This window comes from Bombus terrestris, chromosome 16, assembly GCF_910591885.1.
Source record: "Bombus terrestris chromosome 16, iyBomTerr1.2, whole genome shotgun sequence".
Taxonomy (NCBI): Eukaryota; Metazoa; Arthropoda; class Insecta; order Hymenoptera; family Apidae; genus Bombus; species Bombus terrestris.
In genome coordinates, this window is record NC_063284.1 from 2677060 (window position 1) to 2703811 (window position 26752).

Genomic DNA, 26752 nt, shown 5'->3' on the forward strand with positions numbered 1-26752 from the left:
GTTCAGTGCACGTGACGCGCGTTATTGTAAAACAATTTTTATCGCTCGAAAAGCTTCACGCGTATTCATTTCTTTTCTGCACACTGTATTTCGTTCCGTTTATCACAATACCTTGTTCAGTCAGTTCACCGATACTGTCGAGGAACATGTGCGAAAAGATCAATGTTCAGGACTGTATCCTGAAAATTGTTAGTTTGTCATACGAACTTCAGTTTGCTTAAAACATTATTAAAAAAAAAAACATGGTTAAAACGTGGTTAAAAAAAATATAGTTCAAACCATGTGAAACAAGTTCATATCAGCTACTCAATAAGTAATTTTGATGGTTCTTAAATTAGTATTTATCACTAGTAGTTACCAGAAAATGTAAATAACTCATGGAAATGACTAAATAGGAGACTTGGTTTCTTTGTGTTAGGAGTTACCAACTGATAATTCTAGATAATTATCGGTTACTAAAAAAAAATATATAATTCTTGTTTCAGGAGTAGCTAAAATAGAAATATGTTATTTCATTAATCTAATGTAAACCACTTCAAACAACTTCAAATCCATTATTGAATAATTCTTGTTCCAGAATATTATCTAAGTACTGATTAGCAATTCCTGATAATGATTAGTCTACAAGAAACATAACTAGTCCAATCCAACTACTTGAAACAAATTCAAAATAATAACTCTCAAAAATATCAAAAGAATGTAAATAGTGGTTAAAAATATTTCAATAGTCCACTACAGTATTTCAGATTGTTCAATTCAGCTTCTTAAAAAGATGGATTTTGAGAGAAATTGATGCATACGTCGCGTCAAGAATAACCCATAATTCTAATATTACACAACTGACATTTATGTGATAATGAGCCGGCGCTTTGAAAATTACCCCCTTAATGTATCTTCTATTAAGGTCGGCCATTTTGTAACGTTCCTCCATTATAGGATGCGGCAAGTTTGATGGTAAAGCATTAATTATTATGGGGTATTGTATACACAGCGATCGATGGACACTTCAAATTGGACACTAAAATTGAATCAAGTTCCATTCTTTAAACGCTTCTTCGAATTCTCTTTACTTCAGTCTTTATGTAAACAACCATATATATGGTTCCCATAGGCACACTTTGCTACGATTAGAAGCATGTTGACCAAAGACTGTCAGTTATTAATGCTCAGTAGCTTCATTAAAGCCTCCACTCAGTTTAATCAAGTTACAGCAAGTCAATCTAGCCGGCTTTCATTACTCTCAAAAGCGAACGATGTTATTCTCTTGAATTACATATAATTGAATGCTTTATCGCCCCTTTTCAGCATTGATTATCTAATGCGATATAGCTTGCTGATAGAGTTTCAAAATGATTTTCAATAAAATTCCAAAAATTATTTTCCGTTTACCTATACTCAGTTCTATGTAAATGTTATTAAAGAGAACATATTCTAGGTACATAATTTCAGAGATATCTTCATTTAAAGGATTTAAAGATACGACAGACATTAATCAGTGCCATGAGAAACATCGTTATAAACGGTGCAATTTTTGATGAACTTTTCCTGTATCTTTACCATGCTATAAAGTAACGTCCGACGATAAATTTCTAGTTTTATCCCGCCTACATCGTGGTGGAAATATCACGGGTCAAGGTGTTTCCCGAGGAAAGCAAAGAAATGGAAGGAGTTTTCAAGAGATGTGATACTCCTCCATGGGGAGGCTAAAGGTTGCTCGACGTTGCAGAAAAAAATGGCAATGTTACGCGCATGATAAAATGGCGCACTGCACTCGCCCTCTTTCATTTCGTCGATTCGAATGCAACGTTTCGAACATTGACGACGAAAGTCCGCAAATATTTTTTTACGGTGTAAAACTTTAAATGCTTGGTGGAAAATTCAGTAATTGGATACGGGTCAATTAATTATCGCACAGTATCTCTGATTTTGTAAGGAGTAGATGAATTATTAAACAATATTTAAATAGTACAGGATCATTTTATTTAATCTGTTAATATTCTATTGTATTGATTTATATTATATCTGAAAAATATTTTATGATAGTAATATTAAATTCTTATAATTACGTATATTTAAATAGGATTCTCTTGGAAAGTTAATATATAAATATTTAATTGAAAATTATGTAGTGTTTATTCGTCGTTAATTATGGAAGCATAGAGAAGAAAATTTTGGGCGTAGTTGCCTCCACAGAGCTCGTCCATCGCGTGTAAGTGAAAAATATTGGAAAAGTATTCAAGTCATGCGGACCGATGAATGCGAGAATGATGCTTCTGTAAAATTCTATGCATCCCTAAGCGAGAGACTCTCTAGTTGTGTAGATGAACTCGCCACTCTCACATATGCCTAGGGAAGATCGTTATTTTTAATGTTCTCTCTACATCGTTCACCTAAATATGTATCAAAGTGATGTTATGGTAGATAAATTTCTCATGCATACTGCCTTGTTTCTCCATGAAAAACATATTATCGTCCGATTTAATAGGAAATATGAAAGCAAGCTTGTTCAATACTTTTTAGATGATTTTTACCTACTAGAAAGTATCAAGAAAAATATAAGGAATATTTTAGTCTTGTAGGGAAAATATGGAAAAACATGCTTTAAATCATTTCATAGATTTTACTAGTGCTGTGAATAATTATTGTATCAAGTTCTAGTTTTAATATTTCCAGAGTTCTAGAATTATTTCATTCCAGCGTTCTGAAACTCCGAAACTTTAAAGCTCTGCGACTCTAAAACTTTCGAACTCCGGAACTTTCGAACTCTAGAGCTTTGGAATTCTAGAGCTTTGGAACTCTAGAGCTTTGGAACTCTAGAGCTTTGGAACTCTAGAGCTTTGGAACTCCAGAGCCTTGGAACTCCAGAGCCTTGGAACTCCAGAGCCTTGGAACTCCAGAGCCTTGGAACTCCAGAGCCTTGGAACTCCAGAGCCTTGGAACTCCAGAGCCTTGGAACTCCAGAGCCTTGGAACTCCAGAGCCTTGGAACTCCAGAGCCTTGGAACTCCAGAGCCTTGGAACTCCAGAGCCTTGGAACTCCAGAGCCTTGGAACTCCAGAGCCTTGGAACTCCAGAGCCTTGGAACTCCAGAGCCTTGGAACTCCAGAGCTTTGGAACTCCAGAGCTTTGGAACTCCAGAGCCTTGGAACTCCAGAGCCTTGGAACTCCAGAGCCTTGGAACTCCAGAGCCTTGGAACTCCAGAGCCTTGGAACTCCAGAGCCTTGGAACTCCAGAGCCTTGGAACTCCAGAGCCTTCCAACTCCAGAGCCTTGGAACTCCAGAGCCTTGGAACTCCAGAGCCTTGGAACTCCAGAGCCTTGGAACTCCAGAGCCTTGGAACTCCAGAGCCTCGGAACTCCAGAGCCTCGGAACTCCAGAGCCTCGGAACTCCAGAGCCTCGGAACTCCAGAGCCTCGGAACTCCAGAGCCTCGGAACTCCAGAGCCTCGGAACTCCAGAGCCTTGGAACTCCAGAGCTTTGGAACTCCAGAACTCTAAAGCTTAAGAATTTCGAAACTCCAAAATCTTGGAATTCTAGCGCTTTCGAATTCCGGGACTTTGGAATTCCCAAATCTCTGAAACTCCGGAACTCCATAACTTTGGAACTCTAGGATTCTCGAATCGCAGAATTATAGAATTGGATCGATAACGTAGGAATAAGTATCGAAGATGTTTCGAAACACACAAACATACATAAATATCTGAAACTGCCTGTAATGGTTTCATTGGTATCGTAAATTATAATTGCGCAAATAGCCAAGTTTCGCACATGTTAAGAATTATCGTCTAGCCAAAGGATTTTCCATTGAAAGCAAACGTGTGCGTGTACATGCGCGGAAAATGAATTCCAAGAGCGAAACCAGTTTTACAACAGACACATTGATAATCCCCTATTCATTAGCGGATATCGAATTATTAGCCGAGTGAAATTATTGACAGTATGTTATACGCCTCCTTCAGACCCGATTTGGACAAAAAATTAAATCGTAGCTTACCTTGACGATTACAGCGATATCTGTTTTTACCGGCTATATCGCCAGGATGAAAGTATTTCCTCATCGATTAGTCAAGATTAATCTTCGCGGGATGAAAATAGAGGACATTGGATAATTCATTGCGCTGATTACGCGGCACTCTGATATGAAATTCGTACGTAATAGCACAGGTGGAGGTTTAACGATGTCGCTAAATTATTCAGCTGATAGTTAGCTTTTTGTACCTGAAAAGCTTATCGTTAAAACATAAATTTAGATAATTCATACGCAGGTGATTTATTTCACGTGGAAAATTTCTTGCAACTAGGTTAGGAATTCTAACCTTACGAATTCCAAACCGGTCCGCAATTTTTCCCCTAAGTGATTTTTTTTATACCACATACGAATAAAATTCTTTGAGGCAGTCATAAGAAAAACGAGAATGTCGAAAACAGGCTGTGGATATTAAAGTCGAAATGACACGAGATACGATCCTGTAAATTTTGTAAATGGCGTATAACGAGGTTCGTGTTGTTTCTGAATGTCTTGTAAGGTTAGGATTATAAAATAATCTGTACAATCAGATGCACAGTATATACTCTCGGAAGCCTGAAAATATTGCTGTGTCAGATTCATTGAGAACGAAGCCAAGGACGTGGATGCAAGTTTTATGGCGATTCGGTGCAGCGAAAAATTTCGTAAAACATTAACAAACGCGACTCAGTGGAAGCGAAGCGTCGCTATTACGTCCTGTACATCGCACCAGTTGGCAGCTCGCCCGTGAAAATAAACGCACCTCAACTGAAACAGCCCCTTCGACATTCCAATCTCGATAGACTTTCTGTACTAGACCAGTTTGGACATCTGGATAGCCACCTCTCAGATTTTTCCTCAACTTTTTCCCCATTATGTTAGTCTTTCGCAACGGGGGCATTATTCTGATTTCTAATTCAATTTAAGATTCAATCTGGCTCGAATCTCGTTCGATTTCGAAATATATCTATCGATTTTTCGTTCTGCTACACTTTTCGCTAAATTTCATCAAGGTCGCTTTGGCAATAAAAACACGAGGGAAGCGTATTACTAGGAAATAGATTAAAATACAAAATTCGAAAAGGAAACTGAAATATCGCCGTGTTGTGTAATAAGAATAAAGTCCAAAAGGCTATTAAAATTGCCTGAAGAGAAATAACGCGTAGGAGTAGACATTAGCAGATATTGTTAATAAAAACAACAATTAGTTGAATTAGATTAAAAATGAATTACCATTAAATTTTCTTACCGAAGAACTACAAGGACATGTTTTCCCCCCAAGTTTTGATAGTGGAAGTTAATTTACCACAATGAAACACGGTCAACTCTAGAAGGAAGTTTTTCGAAAGGATCAGGACTCGGGTTTCCGGCTCGTGAAACGCCTTAATCGGCTTATAGTCAGGGTTTAATAACTTCTACACGGGATATTAAACGAGAACCACGGAACTTATTACCAGAACCATTTTTGCCACGCGTAAATCTGTTTCTCTCTGACAATGAAAAACCTTATTCAGTTGATTGACACGGGACTCGACGATTGTTCACGTTTAGTAAGTAAATTGGGAAATTAAAATTTTAGAACTTTGGAATGATAAGGATGTAGAAATTAATTTTTCGTAATTCAATTGCCCCGTGAATTTATTTATTAACCATTTAAAATTTATTAGAAACGCCATAAAAATATTTAGAAGGCGAGTGTTTGGAGGGAATTTATCGAACAAGGAGGATTTATTTTCTTGCTTCGAGCAATGATGGTAAGGCTGAGAATAAAGAAGATAGGATAGGAAAATGTAGGGTGGGGATGTCAATCTCAAGATGTCATAGCTTCTCACAATCTTCTGCAGAGGTCCGTGGATGTTTACGACCACATCGGGCAAGCAAGGAATTATTGATCTGTTTCCATGCTTATATAACCTGGCCTGTTTTTTTTCACTTCCGTTTGCGTAGGCTGCATATCTCATTTACTAGATGCATACCATCGTCTGGGTATTTTAGTTCCACCCCTTGGATATATCCGATCCATGAGTGCTATTTTGAATGTCTAGTCGTGTTCTATTAACTTTCTGCAGACCCTGAAAATTAAAATAACTGATATTTGATAACATCCATATAAGTCAATGAAACCTTGAAATATTAAACTTCTGCAACTCTTCTTTAGTTCTTGAATACGTTTTGTTCTCAAAATTCTCTCTTTCGTCATCCTTTATTAAAAAAAAAAAAAAAAAAAATAAAAAATAGGATTCCTAACTTATATATTAGATGACTGAAGTCTGAAATGCCTGAAGTACTGATCAATTGTAGTATCTAAATCACAGTCACGTTTCCCGTGTAAATAATTACCATGATTATCAAGCAATTAGAAAAAGAAAAAGAAATGCACTAGCACTAACCAATCGTCATTTTGAATTTTCAGAAGCTGCCTCGGCGGACGTGGCTGGTAGCAAGACTAGCAGCGAGGCTGCGGAGGTTTTCGGCGCAGCGAAATTCTCCCCGGCAACGACGGCATCGTCCGCCGCGACGACAGCATCGTCTCCGTCGAGCGTCGACGTCAGAATGGTCGCCTCAACTCACAACCTGGATGATCTAGGCATGAGCCATACGGCCAGCGCGAACAGCGACCGTCAGCAACAACAGGAAAAACACTGTCACACTTACAGATCCGCTCAGACGGCTCAAGACAAGAGAAGCAGGCTCAGCAACGTGATCAATAATCTCAGGAAAAAGGTTCCTGACTCCAGAAACGGGGACTCACCGAGGAAAGAAGAAGACGACAGGAATAGCGTTGAAAGGAACCTCGAAACTTTGGAAAAATATGTGATGACGGTGTTGAATGGAGTGATCAAGGACGAGGAGGACGATGACAGAGAGGTAAATAGAAAGAAGGAGGCCGAGAAGGGCAAAGAGCCGGAGAAATTGCCCGAGGACCAGGAAGACGAGGATTCCAAAGGTCCAGCAGCCAAATTCGAACCTTCGAAGCCCAACGAAAGCAGAACAGAGGCTGCTGTTTTCCCGTCGGAGCAGCCTGACAAGCCAGAAGCAAAAGAAAGCTCCTTGGAACGCCAAAAAGTAGACAGGATTGAGAATTTTCTGAGGAATGAAGAGCCCAATTTCCAGCAGAGTCTGTCTGAAAGTGTCAGTGAAGAAAAAGAGTCAAACAAAGTGGAAAGAGCGGACGAGGAGGATATTCGCAGGATTGGTAAGGGTTCTTCTAAAGAAACAAAGTCTGAGGAGCAATCTGCCCAAGAAACAGCAAGAAACGATGAAGAAGAAAAGAAAGAAAATCGTTCCTTGGGTACGATTATCATGGAGAGGCTGAGTGAGAATCAGGCTGAGGACAAGAGTAGCATTGATCCTGCCAAGGAAGACTGTAAAGAGTTCGTGTCTGACAACGTGGAGCTCTGGAACGTATGCAGAGATCTGTTGAATGATCTTCTAAATGGCATTAATCAGCTAATCGACGAGAACGGCCAGGAGAAGGAGCAAACGAGGACGTTGGACAATTTTGTGGAAGAGTCTAGGGATTCTAGGACCCAGGACTTCTCCATGACGAGCTTGCATTGCAGTTTACCCCTAGACAAAGTGGCTTCTGTGCTACAGAATTGTCAGACCAGTGAATTGGTTGTTCCACAGTCGCCTTCGTCGTCGTCTTCTGCGTCTTCGTCGTCCTTTTCGTCTCAGGGCTCGAAATCTCCTTCTAAACCACCTTCACCCACTGTCAGGCATCTCTGTCTATATTGTGACAGGAAGTTCATGTCGATATCTCTTAGACAACGACACACAGAGAGGGTTCACCAGCAAGGTGGTGGCAGAAGGTCGGAGAGAAACTCGAGGAAACCGTCACAAAACTGTCAGTATTGTTCTGACAAGTGTGCAGAGAGTTTGGAGGGCTTATTCCAACACATGGTTAGCAGCCATGGGGACAAGTACCACGGATGTTTACAATGTTCCACTAGATACCTCACCAGGGAAGCTTTAGCCGGTCACATGAACGAAAATCATGGTGTCAATGTGGAAAGGAACCTTCAGATTCAGGTTAGGGTTAGGTATAATAATAATAATTGAGAATCTTCTGAAAAAGATCCTACTAATCTAGATGTATTAAATCCTAAATACAAAGCTCCAAGTTCTAAATGCCAATTTTCATCTACTTCTGTATCTTTACCTTTCCAATGAATTAAAATAAATTCTTAATTTTTTAAGTAATATAGTTTTCTACTTTGTTCACAGGAGAAAATGAAGGAACCTTCGCCCTGCAAGGAGCTAGGCAACCAAAGCCCCCGCGACGCTTCAAGCCCCAAAGAGAGAAGACCGGAGGATACCGCCCACGAGCATCGAGCAGAAGGTACGAACACTCTTTTAAAGCCGATGCATCCAGTGAAGGACAACTTCAGCAACCCAGGAAGCCCAGAGTTTGACAGTTCCTTCTACAGCAGCGTGAGCTGTAACATTCGAGAAAACCTATTGCATCACCTAGACGGCAAACTCCAGAGCTCCTCATCAACAGTCACATCCACCAGTTTATCCATAATAGACACCAAACCTCAGCAACAACCTCAGCAGTCCTTCTACGAACACAACGTTAATCAGATCCAGTTCCCCATAGACATCTCCCTGACTGCTGCGACACCAGTTTATTCTAAAGAATACAGTAACGAAGAGTACGAGAATAACAGCGAATATGCCCAAAAACCTGGCAAGAGCAATAGGTCTCATCCCAGAAGAGTGTCCTTTGAGAAGTATAATTTCCCAAGGAAGTACGATGGGAAGGAACAGTGGACATGTTCCATAAAAGACCTGAGCAAGTTCGATATCTCCACTCAACTATCTCTAAGGAAGAAACAACAACTTCTGAAAGAACGTCTCAGTTTAAACAGGCTGCGTCAGATCACCGTTCTTTCTCCCTCAGAGATTGTTCAGGATGAACAGAATCTGGATTCTAGGAGTCTCGAAGAGACTGATGACGAGCCTTTGGTCGTGGCAAGCAGCCCGGATGTCGAGCAAACGTCTCGCTGCGAGATTGTCAAGTCTTCAGAGGTGCCTGATGGCTCTGAGGTGAAGCAACCTCAGGACACGGAGTTCACTGTGGAATTTGGCAACTTCCTGAGGCTGAGGAGATGGGACGAGAATACTTCGATCGAGGCAGCTAAGAAACAGGAAATTATTTACGCCGAGCTAACCGGGGAATGGTCCAGGCCGAGGGTCTATATCTGCGGCGCCTGCGCCTCCAAACATGTGAGTCCTCAATGGAAATATTTAGGCGGTGAATGGCGCTATTTTGAGGTAGTTATTGGAATAATAAATGGTCGCGTTGGCGCAGACGTTATTTTCGGATGCTCTGATTCATACCTGGAGGTTGTCTCGAATTGATTTTGGAATGATATGAGGACAGAATATTTTTGATGACCACTTCGTGTTATTTTCAAGAAATCCTATGGATCTGTTAGGCAGAATGGTCAGAATGATAAATCAGTTGCAGATTTTTTTGTAGAAACTTGATGAATAATTTATTTATTTATTTATCGAGCTAGAGAGCATATTAATCAATTCGTAGTCTTGTAATATTCTTATCGGAATATGTATAATAGGATGTGATTCACTGTTTAATACTTTATAAATTTTTTGAACATCTCAATAAAATATATTTACATTTTTGAGAATCTGAATATAGAATTCTAGAAGTCCAGAAGTCTAAAATAAGAGGAATTTGTTATAGTTAGCCAAAAAATTATTATTCTCTGATTTCGTTGGCAAGTTTCGCTACGAAGCTGACGACGAAATTGTCTTGAGAAATAGTTTGGAAATTGACACAGTCGACATTTATGAGCGATTAGCTAATTAATCAACCTACTTGATTGGTAACTATCGATCGAATTGCAGAGCAGTTGAAAGGACATCTCTTCATGTTGATTGACAATTAGCTGTCGTCGAACGAATCTCTATTGATCGTCCTGCGATATTACTGTCGATTCCAAGCCCAATCGTAATAACCGTGCATGCCGATCGTTATTATCGATTGAGTTAATTGGGACGTTTGCTTCGTGAAATTGTCCCGTGAACTAGAACTTCAGATTGTTTCTTGAAATTAGCCCACAATCCTTTTCACGGTCCAAAACATCACAATTGCCCACGAAAAATCAATAAATAACAGAGAAGCCATAAGTTACTCACCAAAAGCTGTTTAATTATAGTAGAATACAATTCTGATTTTGTATTAGATTTTCTTGACATAAAAATATAGTAAAATAATTGCACAAAACTTGAACCGTGCAAACGTGGCCACTTACCCAGCAAGGATTGTTTTATTCGTTGTTTCACATAATAAAATTACTTTATTAACAAGCAATAATGCAACGATGACACTAATCACGATTACCGTTTTTTCGTCACAGGTAACTTTGAAAGAAATGGAGGACCACAAAGTGATCACGCACCCAAACGTCTGGTGTTCCCACTTCGAGTTTTCTGGTGACCAAAGGGAGCTTTACAAGCACCTGTTTCTGCCAGGAAAGGATGTACCCACGACAAAGGCGAGGACAGCTATCTTAGCGGAAAAGGTGTGCACCAAGTGTTCCAAGAACTGTACCACTCTACCAGAGTTGCATAGGCATATGTTGGAATGCGGAGGAGACCAGGCTTGGTTGTTAGGACTATTTGGCAATGGAAAGAAAAAGTGCAAGTGGAGACCCTTTGGAAGTCGCAGTAGAAGACGAAGACAGCGTGGAATGAAGAGAAATATCCAAAATTCCCAGACTCCAAGGGTGAACACTCCTAAGGAGAAGCAACCTACGGGGCCAAGGGTCAGGCCTAGCGACAGTGAGTGACTATTTTCTTCTACTTCATTTTTCCTAGTTTATAAAATTGCCAGCTCCTTTTAAAATCATCGATGAACAGCAAGTACTTCAGACACTATAGTGCAGACAGGACGTTTTAAAATTGCAGGATCCCTCTTTATATTTCTCATCAATGGAAAACAAATTACAATGCTGACCACGTAAATACTTTATTTCGAAAAGGAAACTGCTTTTGAACCAACATAATTTTACATATGCAAAGACAAGTTTTGATGCTTGCATTTCTCAGTACAATCAGATCAAGTGATCAATAGGAGAAGTCATGTAATTAACACCTGCTACTGGACTCTGATTAAGCCGTCATCTTGTAACTCTCTGCTGCTGTAATTTAACTACCCTTTCACGGGATTTAATGTCCTGTGAAATATAAATTTTAATTAGCTTCCATTAAAGCGCGAATGTTGAGTTACCCAGCGTAACCAAGTAAATTATGCTGTTACATCGGAATAAATTTATTTTTACAGCAAAGATAATACTTGTTTTAGGATAAAAACTAGTGTAATACATTTTTAATTACCAACGTTATTAATTATCGAGTCGCGTTGTATTATAACTTTAACTTTGGCAATTCTAATCAAATTTATTCTCAATGAAAAATATAAAGAATTCCAGAGCTGCGCGTGATTTAGAATTTAATAAAAAGCGAACATAAATAGGAACATACAAGGTAGGGAAAATTTGTTAACCACATTAAAGGAGCGTCTAATTATTGCACTAATTAAAACTTTGTTTCATTTAGTTGAATCACTTATCCAACAACTTCCCTTTGCCACGCGATAATTATGGATATGGTGAGGCATGATAACTTGAAACTTATTAATCATACGTTGATTAATATTAACGTGTCTCTAATGTCTGTACATATATACGTCTGTGTACTTACGTTCGTTTGAATATACAGAATGTTTTAAATTTTTCCTGAAAACTTTCACAAAGAAAGCAGAGAAAATAGAAAAATGTTTTATATACAACTTTCATGTAAATGCTTTATCAAAGAGTTATGAGCAAACGTTGAACATAATCAAAAGTATGCAATTTTTGCCAACTCTTATTGAATTATAATTTCTCAAAATTCTTTTTAATTATAAGCTATGCTTTCAAAATTTGCGACACCCTGTATTTAAGGAAGAAGCAGCTGATATTCAAGCAAATATAATCAAACATTAATTGAGTGATTAATAAACTGTTAAACCACTATACTAGATAGCCTTTACGATACACGATTTTATGTATGAATAATTCCCAATGATTGGAATTAAATAACCAATGAGTTACTGTCCAAGTAAACTACGTTATTAATGATACAATGTTAATGAAACTTTCACGAAGCACCTGTAATAAATAATATAAAATATATATATAAAATAATTGATATATCGTAGCATCATTCTTATGTAAGAAGTAAGTTGTAAAATTTGTAAAATTAGACTGATAAATGTATTTGAATCAAAGTGATGCAACGTTATATGATTAAGAAAAATTATATGATTAAGTAAAACTGTACAACTTAATTTATGTTTTATACTGTTTTTCTGTTCATAGGGGAGAGCATACAAAAGATGTTAGCCAACTTACCCCCTAAAAGAGCAACCAGGAAAGTACTGCAAGACAATACGGTGCGGACCCAGGGTAGACTACGTACTGTAAGTGTTGAATATTTGAACAATTCAATTAACTTCATCCTAGATGTTCAGTTTTCGTGTTCATGTGGTTTTAATGTCGAATAACACCGGAATCATCATCCACGTGCTATTCATACTAAGCAGAATTAATTGTCATACATATTAATTGATACACAAATGAAGTAGAGTTGAAATATCTGGAAATATAATTATCAACTAGAGGAGAATAGTACGGCAACAGTAAATAAAGTTACTTTAAATTGTTAAACAAAAACCTTTGCTCCGCCTTTATTATCGAGGAGGGGAAAATATCTGTGTAAAATTCAAATCTAAAACATTTTCAATCGCAGATATAAAGCTTAATTGGTAAACACACGTGTAGGCATAAGTAAGCGGTTAGTAATTAGAAAATTAAGAAAGCCTCTGCCTTAGCTTTTTCACTGGAATGTACAAAATTGCAAATTTCTCTAAAATAGAAATTCGCATCAAAATTAAAAACGAAGCGATTCCGATATCAAATGCGTAATTTAATCGCTGATCACACATCTACGAGCATAAGTTATCGGCAATTATGAAATTGGCAAATAGGGAATAAAAAATGAACGAAAGAAGCTCTTCGCTTCGACGGCGAGAATTTCAAAATTGTGGAAAAATTCGAATCAACGGGAAAGTAAAAAAGGGAAGACCGAAGCTTCAAGTACACAAGTTAATTGCTGGAAACACACGTGTTAAGTGGTGAGCAATAATGCAACAGACAAGAGGACCGGACCTACTGACCGTGAAAGAAAGCTGCCGAGTCAGAAAAAGAAAGAGTCTTAAGAGGACAATTTGCAAAAAATGCATGCTCCGTGCCAAGAAGCTAGTAAGACACGGTGACCCAAAAAGCATGCACAGTCTGGCGACTGGTAGGAATTAGGTAAACGAGCAGCTCGCAAACAGCTCCAGTTAGCGAATGACCCGAATCCTGACGAAAAAGATGAAACTCGATAATGATAAGGCAATAACATGGGACCGGCTCCGGCTGGACGACACGGATATAAGTGGAGTATTGATTAGCCAACACGGTTGTCCGCACGTTGCACACACGGACCCATATACACATAGGGAGGATACGCCACGTAGTCACACCGACAGGATGGTTTTCGTGCTCTCTTAGAAAACTGGCACACGATTGACCCGTCTATGGACACTCCCTTGGCATTTTTATCGAAGCAAGAACTATGACATTTGAAAAGTCTCGCTGGTTCCATCTAATTCGAATCGACCAACCGTGGAACAAGCGTAGAATTTCGAAAGTGATTTTTATTAGGATAAGAGCATCGAAGAGAAACATGTATAACGTTACGTATAGTGTTATTGATGTGAGATTGGGGTTTTAAGGATTTTACCGGGGATGGTGAGGATTTAGGGTACTTTAGAATTATACTATTTTGTTGGTTAAAAAGCTTTTAGTAATTTTGTAAGAACTAGAAATACTTAGGATTGATTTTTAAGGGCACTGCTGCAGGTGCTAATTTTAAAAGGTCACAGTACTGATGATACAGAATAGGAATTTTAGGGATTAGAACTGAGAATTTAGGATTGGTAAGTATTCAAAATATTAAACTTTGGTGTTTTCTTCTTTTTCTTTTTATGCTGAGAGATGCAGGAATTTGTTAAGATAAAAGTAGAAATGCCTAAGAGTTTTATTTGCAGGATACAAGCACTGTAAATTATAACGCGTTCAGTGCAAAGATACAAGGATTTTGTTGAAGATTATTAAGTTGTTTTATTAAGAGATGATTTATAAAAAATATTTCGGACTTAATTATTCTAGTTAGCATTGAATTTTCAAACACTTCAGATTTAGAGGATTATTGAATTATAGAGCTAAAACGATACTTAGCTACTTCTTCAAACAAAAGAATCCACGAACCAAAAACTTCTATGTTCAAAGTAAAGTAGCAAATCCCGTAGGGTTCAACTTAAATAATCTCCGTGACGTGTTGCCCAAGAAGCTTCCATAAATCATGGGAACAGTTGATTTCGTAGGTTGCACCAAAAAAACTCCCCTAACCTTCCGTAGAGAGCACAGAAAAGATACACTCACCGAGGTGCGCGCACACACACACACAATACCACGAAGGCTTTGCCATTTGTACAGGTGCAATCCAGAACGAGACCACGAATGGTCGGCGACAATTCCACCGCCTCTCGAATGTCCCGGAACAAAGCTGCCCTGAGGAACAAGCTGCTGAAGAACGCGAAGTCGATCCAACGGAATCGCTGTCGGATCGACAACATCTCTGCCGTGATCGAGAGCGTGGTGAAGAACTACACTTCTGATGACAAGAATCCTGACGAAGGACGAAACGACAGCTCAGAGAAAAACGACTTGGAGAAAGAAACCAAAGAGAAACCAGCTGAAGGATCGTCTTCTATCAAAGAAGGTGATGTGCCAGACGGAAGGAGCAGTAGAACAAAGATGGTCAGAGGTCCCAGAGTGCTGGGTAAAAGGAGAAACGTGAAAACGAAAGAAGGAGCTGTGAAAAGCTTGGTCCAGGTGAAGAAAACAACTTTGAAGGCTAAAGCTAGAGCAGCTTTGAAGAACCTGTCTGAGACGAAGGCAGAGACATCTAACGAGAGTACGAAGATATTAAAGAGTACCAAAGCTTCTCCTAAGAATGTGGAGAAGGAGGTAGATGTGGATGGAACAGAAGCTAGTCCAGAGGAAGCGAAGTCCCTCAGCCTAAAGAACAAGTTGTCCACTCAAACTACACCTAAGAGGAAGCGGCCGGTGGATCCTGTAGCCTCTTTGAACGCCTCCATCAAGGCAAAGTCACAGCTGAGAACCCAGGATGGAAAATTTGCCAGGAATCCTAACAAAGAGTCTCTGTCCCCCCAAAAGTCCCCTGAGATCAGGTGTCCTATATCTGGTCGTTTAATAACCAAGACAAGAAGCAGCGAAACTAGTCCAGAGTCATCGATTACTAGATCCAGATTAAGAGCAGTTTCTAAGTGCAAGAATGGCGACCAGTTGCCGAAGAGGACAACCAGATTGTCTTCTGATAGCGACAAGATGCCCACGTTGGAGCCAGCTGTTCAAGTATCATCCAGTTCTGAGGAATTTTCAGAAACTACTACGAATGACCTACCAATCCTATCTCCTGCTACGTCAGCTTCTAGCCAGGAAAAGATCCTGCGTGGCAAGAGTCTGACTAGCAAGTGTTTGAACTTGGAAGACAAGGAGAGTCCCAAGAAAGAGGAGAGTCAAGTTTCAGCTGAGAAAATTGATGTTATAAGCAGTTTACAGGAAGAAGAGAAGGATCAGAAACAGGGTAAAGGCAGGAGACCAAAAAATGAAATAAAGAATTTGAATAAGAGCGTGGAGAGCGTCGATACAAAGACTGAAGCTTCTAAGGAAGGCGCTAAAGGTCTAGTTAAAGAAAAATTTAAAAGGAAAAGTGCTCCTGCGAAGATTCTAAACGTGGAAGAGAAGAAAAATATGGTGAAAAATGCAGAAGAAGTAGGTCTGAAGAAAGAAGTGAGACAGAAAAAGGAAGAAGGAAAGTTGGAGACCAGGAGTAACGCTAAGGCGAAGTTAGAGAAGGTTGTTGATGATGACAGCCCTATAAAGATTCAGAACGTTCCCTTTGAGGTGAAGAAGTTGATAGGCTCAGACAATAAAGAGGACCTGCTAACCAAATTGGTTCTGACATCCAGGATTGCCACCTCCAAACGCTGTCTCAGGCAACCAGTGTCTAAATTTAAATTCGATCAGACAAAGATCAAGCCCCGGAAGGATTTAGAACTGGAAAAAGGAAAGCTGGATTCAGGATCCATCTCAGACGCGTCTACGAACAAAGAGAAATTCGATGCGAAAAGAAGAAAATCGCTGAGGAACACGGATAGAAAGGACAAAGCTGCTTCAAAGGATGAGAAAGTTTTAGATGAATCTAACAAGATCAAAGAAGCTGTGAACGAGATGAAAACAACAATCAAAAGACGGAGAAGTAGTAGTATGTCCAGTGAGATCAAATCATTGGTCAATTCCAGTCATGCGTCTTTTGATGGTCAAATCAAGTCTGAAGTTGAGATGACTGTCCAGGCTGCTGACAAGAGGCAAACTAGATGGTCATTGTTGAATACTAGCGAAGCGGAGATCCAGAATGAACAGGCAGACTTCAACTTCAAGAAGAATACTTTTGGAAAGAGACGAGGTAGAGTTAGATCTAGCAATGAGACATCTGAAAAAAAGAACATTGACGTGTCCCAAACAAAAAATGAAGAAGCTGGTAAAAATAATTCCTTTGAAGTTAATGATGAAGTCAATTCAATGGATCGGAACGAAGCAAATTCTGATGATAAAGGGACCGTTTCAATTGAAGCAACGAAAGTTGTCAAGGATAGGCAAGAAGAAAGTGAGAAAATAACTAGAAATGAGAAAGAGCAACCCAAAGGATCTGACCCTTCAGAGAATAAAGAAGCAACCAAGGTAACCGAGAATCTAAATCACTTACAGGTGGAAACGAGCAATTCTATGGACAGTGGCAAGGAAAATTCATTGGAAAGACCTGCACCAGTTCAAAAATTGAAAGTTGGCAGACCCAGGAAGTCCTGGGGACCCAGAAAAGAAAGAGCATCCAAAAAGTCTTTAAATAACGTAATTGGAATTCTTACAGAGGGCATGAATGTCCCTGTCGAGTCTCAGTCAAGTATCTTGAGCATGCAGACTTCCTTGGATAGCGTGGACTCTAGTGTACTTCCCCAGAATTCCACACCACAGACTGATGATGCCACTAGCAAGACTCAAAATTTAGATAAAAGTATTAAATCTTCTGAAGACACTGTTTTAGAAGTGACAAGTAATCCTGATAAGTTAGTAAAGGAGATCTCTTGTGTTGAGAAGATCTCTGAGAAAGATCTAAAGCAACTTGAAGTTTCAGAAGCAGCTAGCAAGGACCTGAACTTGGACAAATCTGTAGAAAAGGTTCAAAAGGTTGAATCTCCCTCTAAAGACACCAAAGAACAGTCACCAGCTAATGACATTATTCTAGATCTGTCTAGAAGGAAACAGAAAGGAAAGGGATCGTTCTTGGAGAAAATAGTTTCAAAAATAGCTAAACAAAAGGATGCTTTATTAGAAGGTGAAGTTGGTTCTTTATTGGATACAGCTGCTGACGAACTTACTAGTATTTTAGACGAAGTATCAGAAAACACAGAGACTTCAAGTGAAGCGAAAGCGAAAACAAAAACAGGGAAGATTGGAGATACTAGACAGGAAACTATTAAAGAAGCGACTAATGGAAGTTGTCAGGATAGTTTAGTTCCTAATAGTTTGAACAAAAGCTTGGAGAAAACAGACGTTAATGTAGAAAATGAAGAGATGGTTTTGAAAGAATTTTCCAAAGAGTTGCAATCTAATGTAGAAAATTCTGATGAAAAAGAAATAAAAAATGAATCAAGTATAAGTTCCAATAGAAAAGTTGCCGATGATGAGATTGAAATTAAATTGCTAAGAGAAGATGAAAAGACTACTTCTTTTACAGAAAAAGGAGCTTGTAATAATGAGTCAAAAGTAGAAGAAGAAACCGTTTCTATTGAAACGAGCACTATTAGAAATGAAACTTCATTGCCTGTTTTGGAAATTCCAGTAAGTAATTCTGCAGATGTGTCTTTGTCAACTATGGAAGAAGAAAAGAAAAAGTGTGAAGACGTAACTGAAGAAGTCAAAGTGAAAAGAAAATCTAAGAAACGATTAGTGGAAATGAAGTCCCCAAAGAAAAATAAAAGGAAATCCTCCGAGCTAGCAGGGAATTTTGAGGAGAGTTCGATCTCTGAGGAACTGCATCTGGCTGACGTGATAAAGTTAATCGAGAAATCAAAGCAAGTGCCTTCTACCAAAGAAAATGTTCAAAACGACTTGTCTACTGAAGTTGATGCAGACAAGGTACCATGTGAGGAGAAAAGTATAAGTGAAAAACCCGAAGCAAAGGATAATAGGATTGTTAATGATGTTAAGACAGCTGAAGACTCTGAAGAAAGTACTGAAAAGCTCAAGATAGATTCTAAGGAAAATTTAGAAGAACATGCAACAAATGAAGAGGATAAACCAGAAGATGCTCTTGAAGGTGTAAGTGTAACGAAAAATACAGAAGAAGTTCAAGTGACTAACGAAGAAAAGAATTCGATGAAAATAACTGGAAAGAGAAATTCCGTTACAGAGGCTGTGGATCAATATTTAGAAATTCAATCTCCAATTAGAAGGTCCTCCAAGAGGAAATCGCAACATGAAGAGAAAATAAGCCAAATTTCTGAAGAAGAAACGATGTTCAGAGTGGAGTCTATTGAAGTGACAGAATCTTCTGTGAACGAAATAGCATCTGAGAATAGCAGAGGACCCAGAAGGAAATCTTTCAGGACGAAATCCATGATTCAACCGAGAAACGACGAGAAGACTTCGAAGGAATCCGAAAGCGATCCTGTTCTCAGTATTAGCACCATTGTCCCAACTGAAAATCCTGAACTACCTTTGGAAGAACCATCTGAAAAACGTGAAACTATACAAAATGAAGTTCCAACGCAGCAGGTAACGCTATTGGATAGTATAGAACAATTGAAAGAAGAAAAAGAAGATTCTAGTTTCAAGAATACGGAGACTCAAGCAACAGATAAAGAAGAAGTCACTCAAAATCCTCCAGTGAATGATCAAAAAGAGTCACAGAAGATCGAAGAACCTATAGTTGTCCCCAAAGTGCCAAAGAAGCGTGGAAGAAAGAAGAAGTGTTTGATAGTTGACCAGACACAGACACAAGGCACCGTTTCTCAAGAAAATTCTGACTCCAGGATGCACACACAGACCGCAGCGCTTAAATCCACAACGACAAACCAACTTCCTCCTAGAAGATCCTTGAGAACGAGTAGATTCATCGAGGAAATCGAAGATCAGAGCAAAAATTCCAACGATTTGACTAGTTCACAAGTTTCTTCGACAAGTCTGGAACCATTCAAGGTTCCAGAGGTAACCGAAGTGTTGCAGCACACAAAGAAAAGAACGTATAAGAGAAAGTCGATCATCGACGAGAATCTAGACACTCAGAGTAACTGTTCTCAACCAGAACCTGAAACAAGCAACGCAGAGTACCCAGAGGCGAGCAGAAGTTTGGCTGGAAAAGAGGAGCAGTCAGAAACTTCTTGCCAGAAAAATTCTTCTGAAGGCAAGAAACGTAGCTTTAAGAGTTCGACTCGTGAACACGTGGACCTAGAAAGGTCTAGTTCTGCTGGTTCCATAGATCTAATTGGTAAAACCGAACAAATTAGTAGAACGAGATCTTCGAAGAGAAAACAACTGTCTTCTGAGGACTTGCCAGGCCAGGAAAGCCTAAATCAACGAGTTGAGAGCGCGGATAATTTGTCAGAGACCTCATGCGTCAGTGATTTTAGTTATTTCAGAAAAAAACGTTATTCTAAGAAGAAGAAGCTTTACGAGTCTCGAGAAGACGTGCAAACAGATACCTCTGTGACCGACTCAGAATCTGTCGATACAGAGAAAAACACCCACAGAAGACAGAGTTTGAAAAGAAGAGCCAAGAAAAACATATCCTTCTTTGCTGAGTTCTATTTGATGGATGACTTCGATATCCCAATGGATATTGAGGATTGTATACCGCATCAAGAGACAGCAAAGAACGATGTTAGCCAGGAGTTACAACCAAAACCGTCGACTGAGCAAGAGAAACCGGTTGAGGAAGTCATCTCTGACGAAGTTTTTGATGAAAAAGCAGAAGAGAATGTTGAAAAACAAGAGGAAGAGATAGTTGAAAATTCTAAAACGCCGGTCGATGAGGAAGAAGACGAGGAATATGAAGAAGAGGAACTGAAAAATGACGATAAGGTGGACACGAAGCTGGATGGTCTTTCCCAAGTTCAGGACGATTTTCAGACGCCAAAGAAGAGAACAGCAGGCAATTATGTGGTGGTTCATAAGAAGACAGGTGAAATTCTAATCGTGGAGAAAAGGAAGAAGTTGACCAAGGAGGCTGCCAGATTTTTCTGCGATGTTTGTACTACCAGCTTCACTAGGAAGAGCTCTCTAAAGAAACACAATCAGTCTCAGTCTCATTTACTTCAAATGGCTAAATCTAAGAAAGACAGAACATGTATGGAGGATGCTGAAAATATGGAAGACGTTGGTCAAAATGATACTTCTAGTGACGAAAATAGAGTTGAATCAGCTGATGAAGCTATGAATGTGTCTTTAGAGCTGAAGGATGATCAGAAAGACGCTAATCCTTCCGAATCCATCATTACTCAAAAGGATTTAGAACCAGTTCAGACTGATCCTTGCTATAACAATCAACTCGAACAGGATTCTTTGACGGATTCTCAGACCACTCATCAACACATCCTTGAAGATGAACTTCTGGATGAAGAAATTTGTAAGATCACTGAAAATATGAGCCATGATGAGTATGTTCTCACTGATCAAGTGACTCCTGAGCCAGAATCCACATCCACGCCTATAAAAATGCAGACCAAGAAGGTGGAGGACGTTGGAAAGAAGAAGAAACATGAAAAGAAGAAAGAAAAAATTAAGAAGAAAAGCTTGATCGATGAACAAATTATTTTAGATAATCCTGAGTTGGAAACTTCAGCTGATTCGACGTTGGTAACTGTTCTGGGTGAGAATGTGTCCATTAAAATTGCAAAGTCTTCGCACTTGAATAAAGCAAAGTCTAATTTGGATTATAAGGATGTTTCAGAAGGTTTATCTGAAGATTCTGCCGTGAGCAATTCAGAATCAAAAACTGATACTCCAAGATTGAAAGAAGATGATTTTAAAGAACAATGTTCAGATTGTGGCCCCAGGCTGCAGGAAAACCAGGATATGGATATGGAAATAAAAGATGCTCTGCTGAGGACAGAAGAAAACAAAATCGTGGAGAAAGATAGTACATATAAATTAGATTCCGAGGAAAAGACTGAGAATCTTTCGAGAGATAAGTTAAACGATAAAGATAATGAAGAAAATCAGTCACATGAACGTTTGAGTCTGAAGTTTACCATAAACAAACGTAGCATAGAAATCTGTAAAGAAGTTAATTCTGAGAACAATAAGAGCTACGAGTTAGACTATTCAAGCACATTTAATAAGGAATCTGAAGATGTTAATTGCAATTCTGAGAAAAACTATGAAAGTGCGTGCAATATACAAGTTGAATCAGTTAAAAGTTTTAATTACACCAAACCAGAAATACAGGAATTTAATCAACGCTTGAATTCAAGCTCGTGCAAGAATCAAAAAGCAGAAAGAAGAAGTTTTGAAGATATTGATGAATTGGACACTTCTAAAGTACAAAACCTTGAAGGAGAAAGTATGAAAATGATGTTTGATAACGAGAGTGATAAACAGGGTGAACTGGTCAAAACGCTACGCCATGGTAAATCCAAGAAAGGCAGGGCTAAGAAACATTTTGAAAAAACAGAAAACAGTTCGGAAGATAAAACTATTAAGAGTTCTTCCAAATCTAAAAATGGTCAGAATAAATTAGTGTTCAATGATGTGGCCAAACTTTCAGAGACCACAAATGATCAAAAATCACTCGATTATGCTGAAACATTTGATATTAACGAAAAGTTAGAGCGTTTAGTACCTGATTCACAATTGGAAGATAATTCTGCTAAAAGTGATGGTATAGTTATCTCTGCGACATTAGAAAATGAAGATGATCATGAATCTAATGAATTACAAATTGTTGAGGAGTTAGAAATCGGTAAATTTTATCCTGAGCCAGAATCTTTGGAAGAGACTGCTTTGAAACAGTTAATACAGGAACAACAAGTTTCTGAGAAGAGAATTGAATTATTAGAGGACAAAATCAAGTATTTTCAGTCAATGGATGATGATGAAGCTTCGTCATCCTCAAGTCTAGCAGATAAACCTTTGTCTCAAATTTTATTTGAAAGAGAAGAAAAATTGGAGATATATAAAGAGCAAACAAAGGAACGAGAGTCTTCCACAACATTCCTGAAGGATTCTGTCAAAACTGAACCAAAACCTGAAGAGAAACAAGAAGTCGAGAATAGCGATCCTAAAGCCGTCAAATTTGATATCGATGATAATTCTTTAGACACAAATGAATTAATTGACAACCAAAATTCTAACAAGAATTTGAATACTAATGACGAACAAGCAGAGCAGCAGATTGCATCAGAGGAAGAATGTGAGCCAGAAGCACCGAAAACAGCGGAGGATTCTGACAAGGACTCCAAGATTTCATCAGAGTCTGAGAACAGCGAAGTAATTCCATCAATAATTGGTAGTGGTCGAAAATCAAGCACCATTGATCGTCAAAATCCGAGCAAAAAGGTATCTAGGAGCCATAAATACTCTAACAAGGACAACTACAGGAAACCCAGAGGCAAGAAGTCTTCTATAAGGAACAAGATCGCCGATTTGACTAGTGAAAGTGACGACAGTGAAATTGAGGATAAAATTGAATCACAAAACAAAAGCAAAATCGTGAAGAGCGTGTTTGGCAGAGTTTTTGGTGGTGAGAAGACAGACAAAGTTAAGGAGGTACTAAACGACTGGGTGTCCAAGTCAGAAGACGACTCAGATATCTCCAGAGCAGGCTTCAGATCTTCCAGTTCCAACGAAGGAAAGATTAAAGACTCCTCAGGCGACAAGAAAAGACACTCAATTTCATCCTCTATACCTTCTAGTCCCAAGAAACGTTCTGGAAAAAGATCCAAGAAGAGCTCTTCTTCAGACAGAGCCAAGGAGAGAAATTTAACCTATGAGAACCAAGGTGAGCATCGATCTAGAAAACACACAAAATCAAAGAACAGCTCCAATAATAAGAAAACACATGATGCAGAAGATTCAAATAATTACTTCTTATTGTTGCCAGCAACCAAGTGCAGACTCAGCAAGAAGAGAGCAGAAGAATTAATTTCTAGGACCTTTGAGGACGATTTTATTGATGTCAATGCTGACAAAAGCCAGAAAGCATTGAAACACAAAGAACCAAATTATGGATTGAGGAATCAAGGCAAGCCTGACTTGACGATTAAGGACAGTGGCTATGGGTCCTTCAACTATGACGAAGATTCTTCCAAAATGGTGCCTTTGGGAGATGCCATAGAAGACGATCAAAAAATGAGCAAGAAGAGAAAGCTGTCAGATTTTAGAAAAAGTAAAGGTAGAAACGAAGAGGAAGATTGGAGAGATCTGGTGGTAGAGAAAAGAATTTCGAAGAATCCTAAGGAGTCAGGCGACGAGGAGGACAATTTCACCAAGGTTCATCTGGAGAGAGACCCCTTCACTAGCCGAATATTTGTTGATCTGGAATCTTCTCAAAGTTGCAGCAGTCTAGCACCTAGTAGTGTGAGGAACAGATCTCCAAGTATGGATAGAAACTCGCAGACCACTAGAGATTCTGACATAGATGAAGACGAGGACATGGGCCACAGGCGAATTTCTCCCTTGTTCTGTGGGACACCTAGAAGTTCCATAGAGACCAGCAGTGAAAATGAAGAAGAAGAGGAAAATTTGGCTACCAGCGAGGCTGCAACTAGGAAAAGAAGCTCCAGCGAGTTCTCTGGTGAGAAAATCGTCATTAGGTCACCTTCTTCGAGCCACAAGAGCGAAGTAGTCACTATTGCACCCACTGACGCGATAGAGGACAACGCTCTGGATGTTCCTCAAGAGATTGAGACCACGAAGTCTAGACAGGGCAAAGTTCTGAACTTCGATGAGGAGCTGTTTGTCGAGTGTTGCTCCAGGTTGAAAGCCACCACTGAGAATGAGCTTAGGGGAGCTAAAAAGATCAAGCTGGATCACAACGAAGGTTACCATAGAAAGGATGAGCAGCAGCAAGGGTTCAGGGGACCCAGGGATCGGTGGAGAGACGTGGAGAGCCAGAACAGCCTGGGGAGTCTTTTGGAATCCGTGAACCAGGTGAGTATTTGGTTAGATTAATTGAAGTTTTGCATGCTTCTTCGGATATTTCAGATATAATAAAGGTATTAGGATCTAGGAGGGCAGATTTGGCTTTGTTTGAGTATCTGTGCTGAATTGATAAATTTAAAGAAATGGCGAATTAACATATTTTATTAAAGTATCTTGATTCTTATTTTAATTACAATATTTTTTCTTTCTGTGTATTCTGCATGTTTTTCTCAATAGATCTTTCTTATCAGCTGCTGATAATGCTGATTAAATCAGCTAATTAAAAAAATCGATATTACTAAAAAATTAATTTGAAACAGTACGGTAAGTTGATAGCTTTTTGAAGGGATACATAATTTATTTACTATTGTTTAAGATATATGATTCACTACTTCATTGATAAGCCTACACTTTGCATGCACTATCTCTTTCTTACTTTTCTTTTTATTATTCGCTTGGCTTGGCGATCTTATATTATGTAGTAGCTGAAAAAGTTCAACTTTCAGCTCAGTCTGCAGTTCTCAGTTTCTTTCGTACATGCTTACAGAATGTTTATTTGTAGGGGTGTTTTCTGAACAAAAATAATAAGTAAATTCAATGAAATAATAAATATTACACAAACTACAAAGATATTAATGATATTATATTAATATTTATACAAAAATATTAAATCATTATTAAATTTCTTTTTAAAACGGGATATGACACTGTAGCATTAAATTTAATATCACAGTTATTTTAGGATAAAATTGGTACGTAAATATTTCAGAATTAAGATAAACTGGATTACACCCTTACACGAAATTCTCAAAAGGGAATACTCTATACATTATTGTGGTAATGTTTGCAGGACCTATGAACCAGCTTTATACAGACAATGTCTCTCAGTATGCATGCAAAAGGTAGTTCTCTCATTCCTTCGACATTTCTTAGTGTGTATGGTAATTCCAAAACTTGTCCCTTCAAATACAATGTTTTTTAATGTCTTGGATACAAAAATGCAAGTAACCAATGCTGAGCATTATTACTAAATATCTCTAATCATTCTACAAATTTTTATCCTATCTTGAAATGCATTATATCTTTCCTAAAATTCATTTTTCTCTGCAAAATCTCTATTTTTAATAGAAAAAGGTTCAGCTTGGCGTTACTAACACTACCTATTCATATTAACATTATTTGCACAAGAATAAAATTTCCACATCCTCTATCCCCACTAACAACTTTCCTAACTAAACCAATTTTTGAAAGAAATCTATCTATTAGTAGATTTAATTTTACTGATCAATGTATTATCCTCTGATAGTATCTGGAGCATATTGTTGAAAATTACGTGCTAATTGCTGCAAAGTAGCCCATTTCAAATACCAAAATAGTTGGTTAATCTTCAATTGAAGATATCGTATAGGTTCCTCTGTATCCCACTTTTGGGTCCTAATTTCTTCCAAAAGCTTCACTTTTGATCAGTTAAACAGTAGATTCCTTGTACTGGACTTCTTTGTAACCATAAATTATAGCTTTCTGATTATTCTCTGGATATTCAGGTAGCCATTCTCTAGCTTTAGATATCTAATTAAGGCCAGCAAAATACTCTTAGCCTCACACCGTTTTCAAATGGTCCACTCTGCAAGCAAGCATCTAGTAGAAAGCAGAAACTATCATAGGGTACCCAGATTCTCATACAAAGAGCATCCAGAGTTCTTCCAAGTGATCATTCACCAATCTGCTCTATTGCAGCTACTGGGTGAAGAGATGTACAGCACCAGAGAGAGGGACTACCCAAAACGAAGTTGCAGAAACTTACGAAGCGAGCATTCCAGCAGATCAGCCAGCCCCGACATGTCCAGAGTTGACAATCTAGGCTACGAAGACAGTCTGGACGTTGCATTTGAGCACAACAACAAACTCAGAGACAAGATCCAGCAACGCATGAGAGAGTCTGAAAACCTGATAGCCAGCACGTTTGGTCAGAAAAACAGTAATGAGATGATACGTGGGGAACATCCTTCGAAGAACAACGAACATGACATGCTGAGGAACTCGTACTCCTCTCTGCAGGATCAGAGACATTTGTCTGGTACAAATTTGTCCAATGGAGGCTACAACGAGTCTTTGCATGTTAGAGGACTACAGGAGGAGCATGGTGCAAAGATGAACCTCGATTCTTCAGAACTCAAGAGCAAAATGAATGCTTCTCTGGGTGGCTTATTGGACAAGGCGTTATCCAATTTACTGCACAGCAACGAAAAACACGATCACAAGTGAGTAATTTGTCAAGAACATGAAAGCTGTCAATGATTCTGGTTACGGTTAATTAATGAATTGTGAATATTCGTGCATT

General features: G+C 38.7%; 1 protein-coding gene and 1 long non-coding RNA gene across 3 annotated transcripts in view; one reads left to right on the forward strand and one right to left on the reverse strand.

Moving 5' to 3' along the window:
- LOC100649677 overlaps positions 1–26752 on the forward strand; it is an 80751-nt gene that overhangs the window by 46928 nt on the left and 7071 nt on the right. Inside the window, exons 3-9 of one of the 2 annotated variants that reach the window (XM_012319799.3) lie at positions 6420–8038; positions 8234–9238; positions 10396–10819; positions 12400–12500; positions 14623–23269; positions 23372–24420; positions 26149–26672. In XM_012319799.3, the coding sequence (XP_012175189.2) occupies positions 6420–8038; positions 8234–9238; positions 10396–10819; positions 12400–12500; positions 14623–23269; positions 23372–24420; positions 26149–26672 (13369 nt within the window). Of the gene's footprint in view, positions 1–6419; positions 8039–8233; positions 9239–10395; positions 10820–12399; positions 12501–14622; positions 24421–26148; positions 26673–26752 lie in introns of both variants that reach the window. The other variant, XM_003403124.4, reaches the window with a different exon arrangement.
- On the reverse strand, positions 5627–6522 carry LOC125386555. The gene is made up of 2 exons (XR_007226830.1): positions 6397–6522; positions 5627–6078 (listed from the first exon to the last, which is right to left on the reverse strand). It is a non-coding gene; the product is annotated as an uncharacterized LOC125386555 (long non-coding RNA).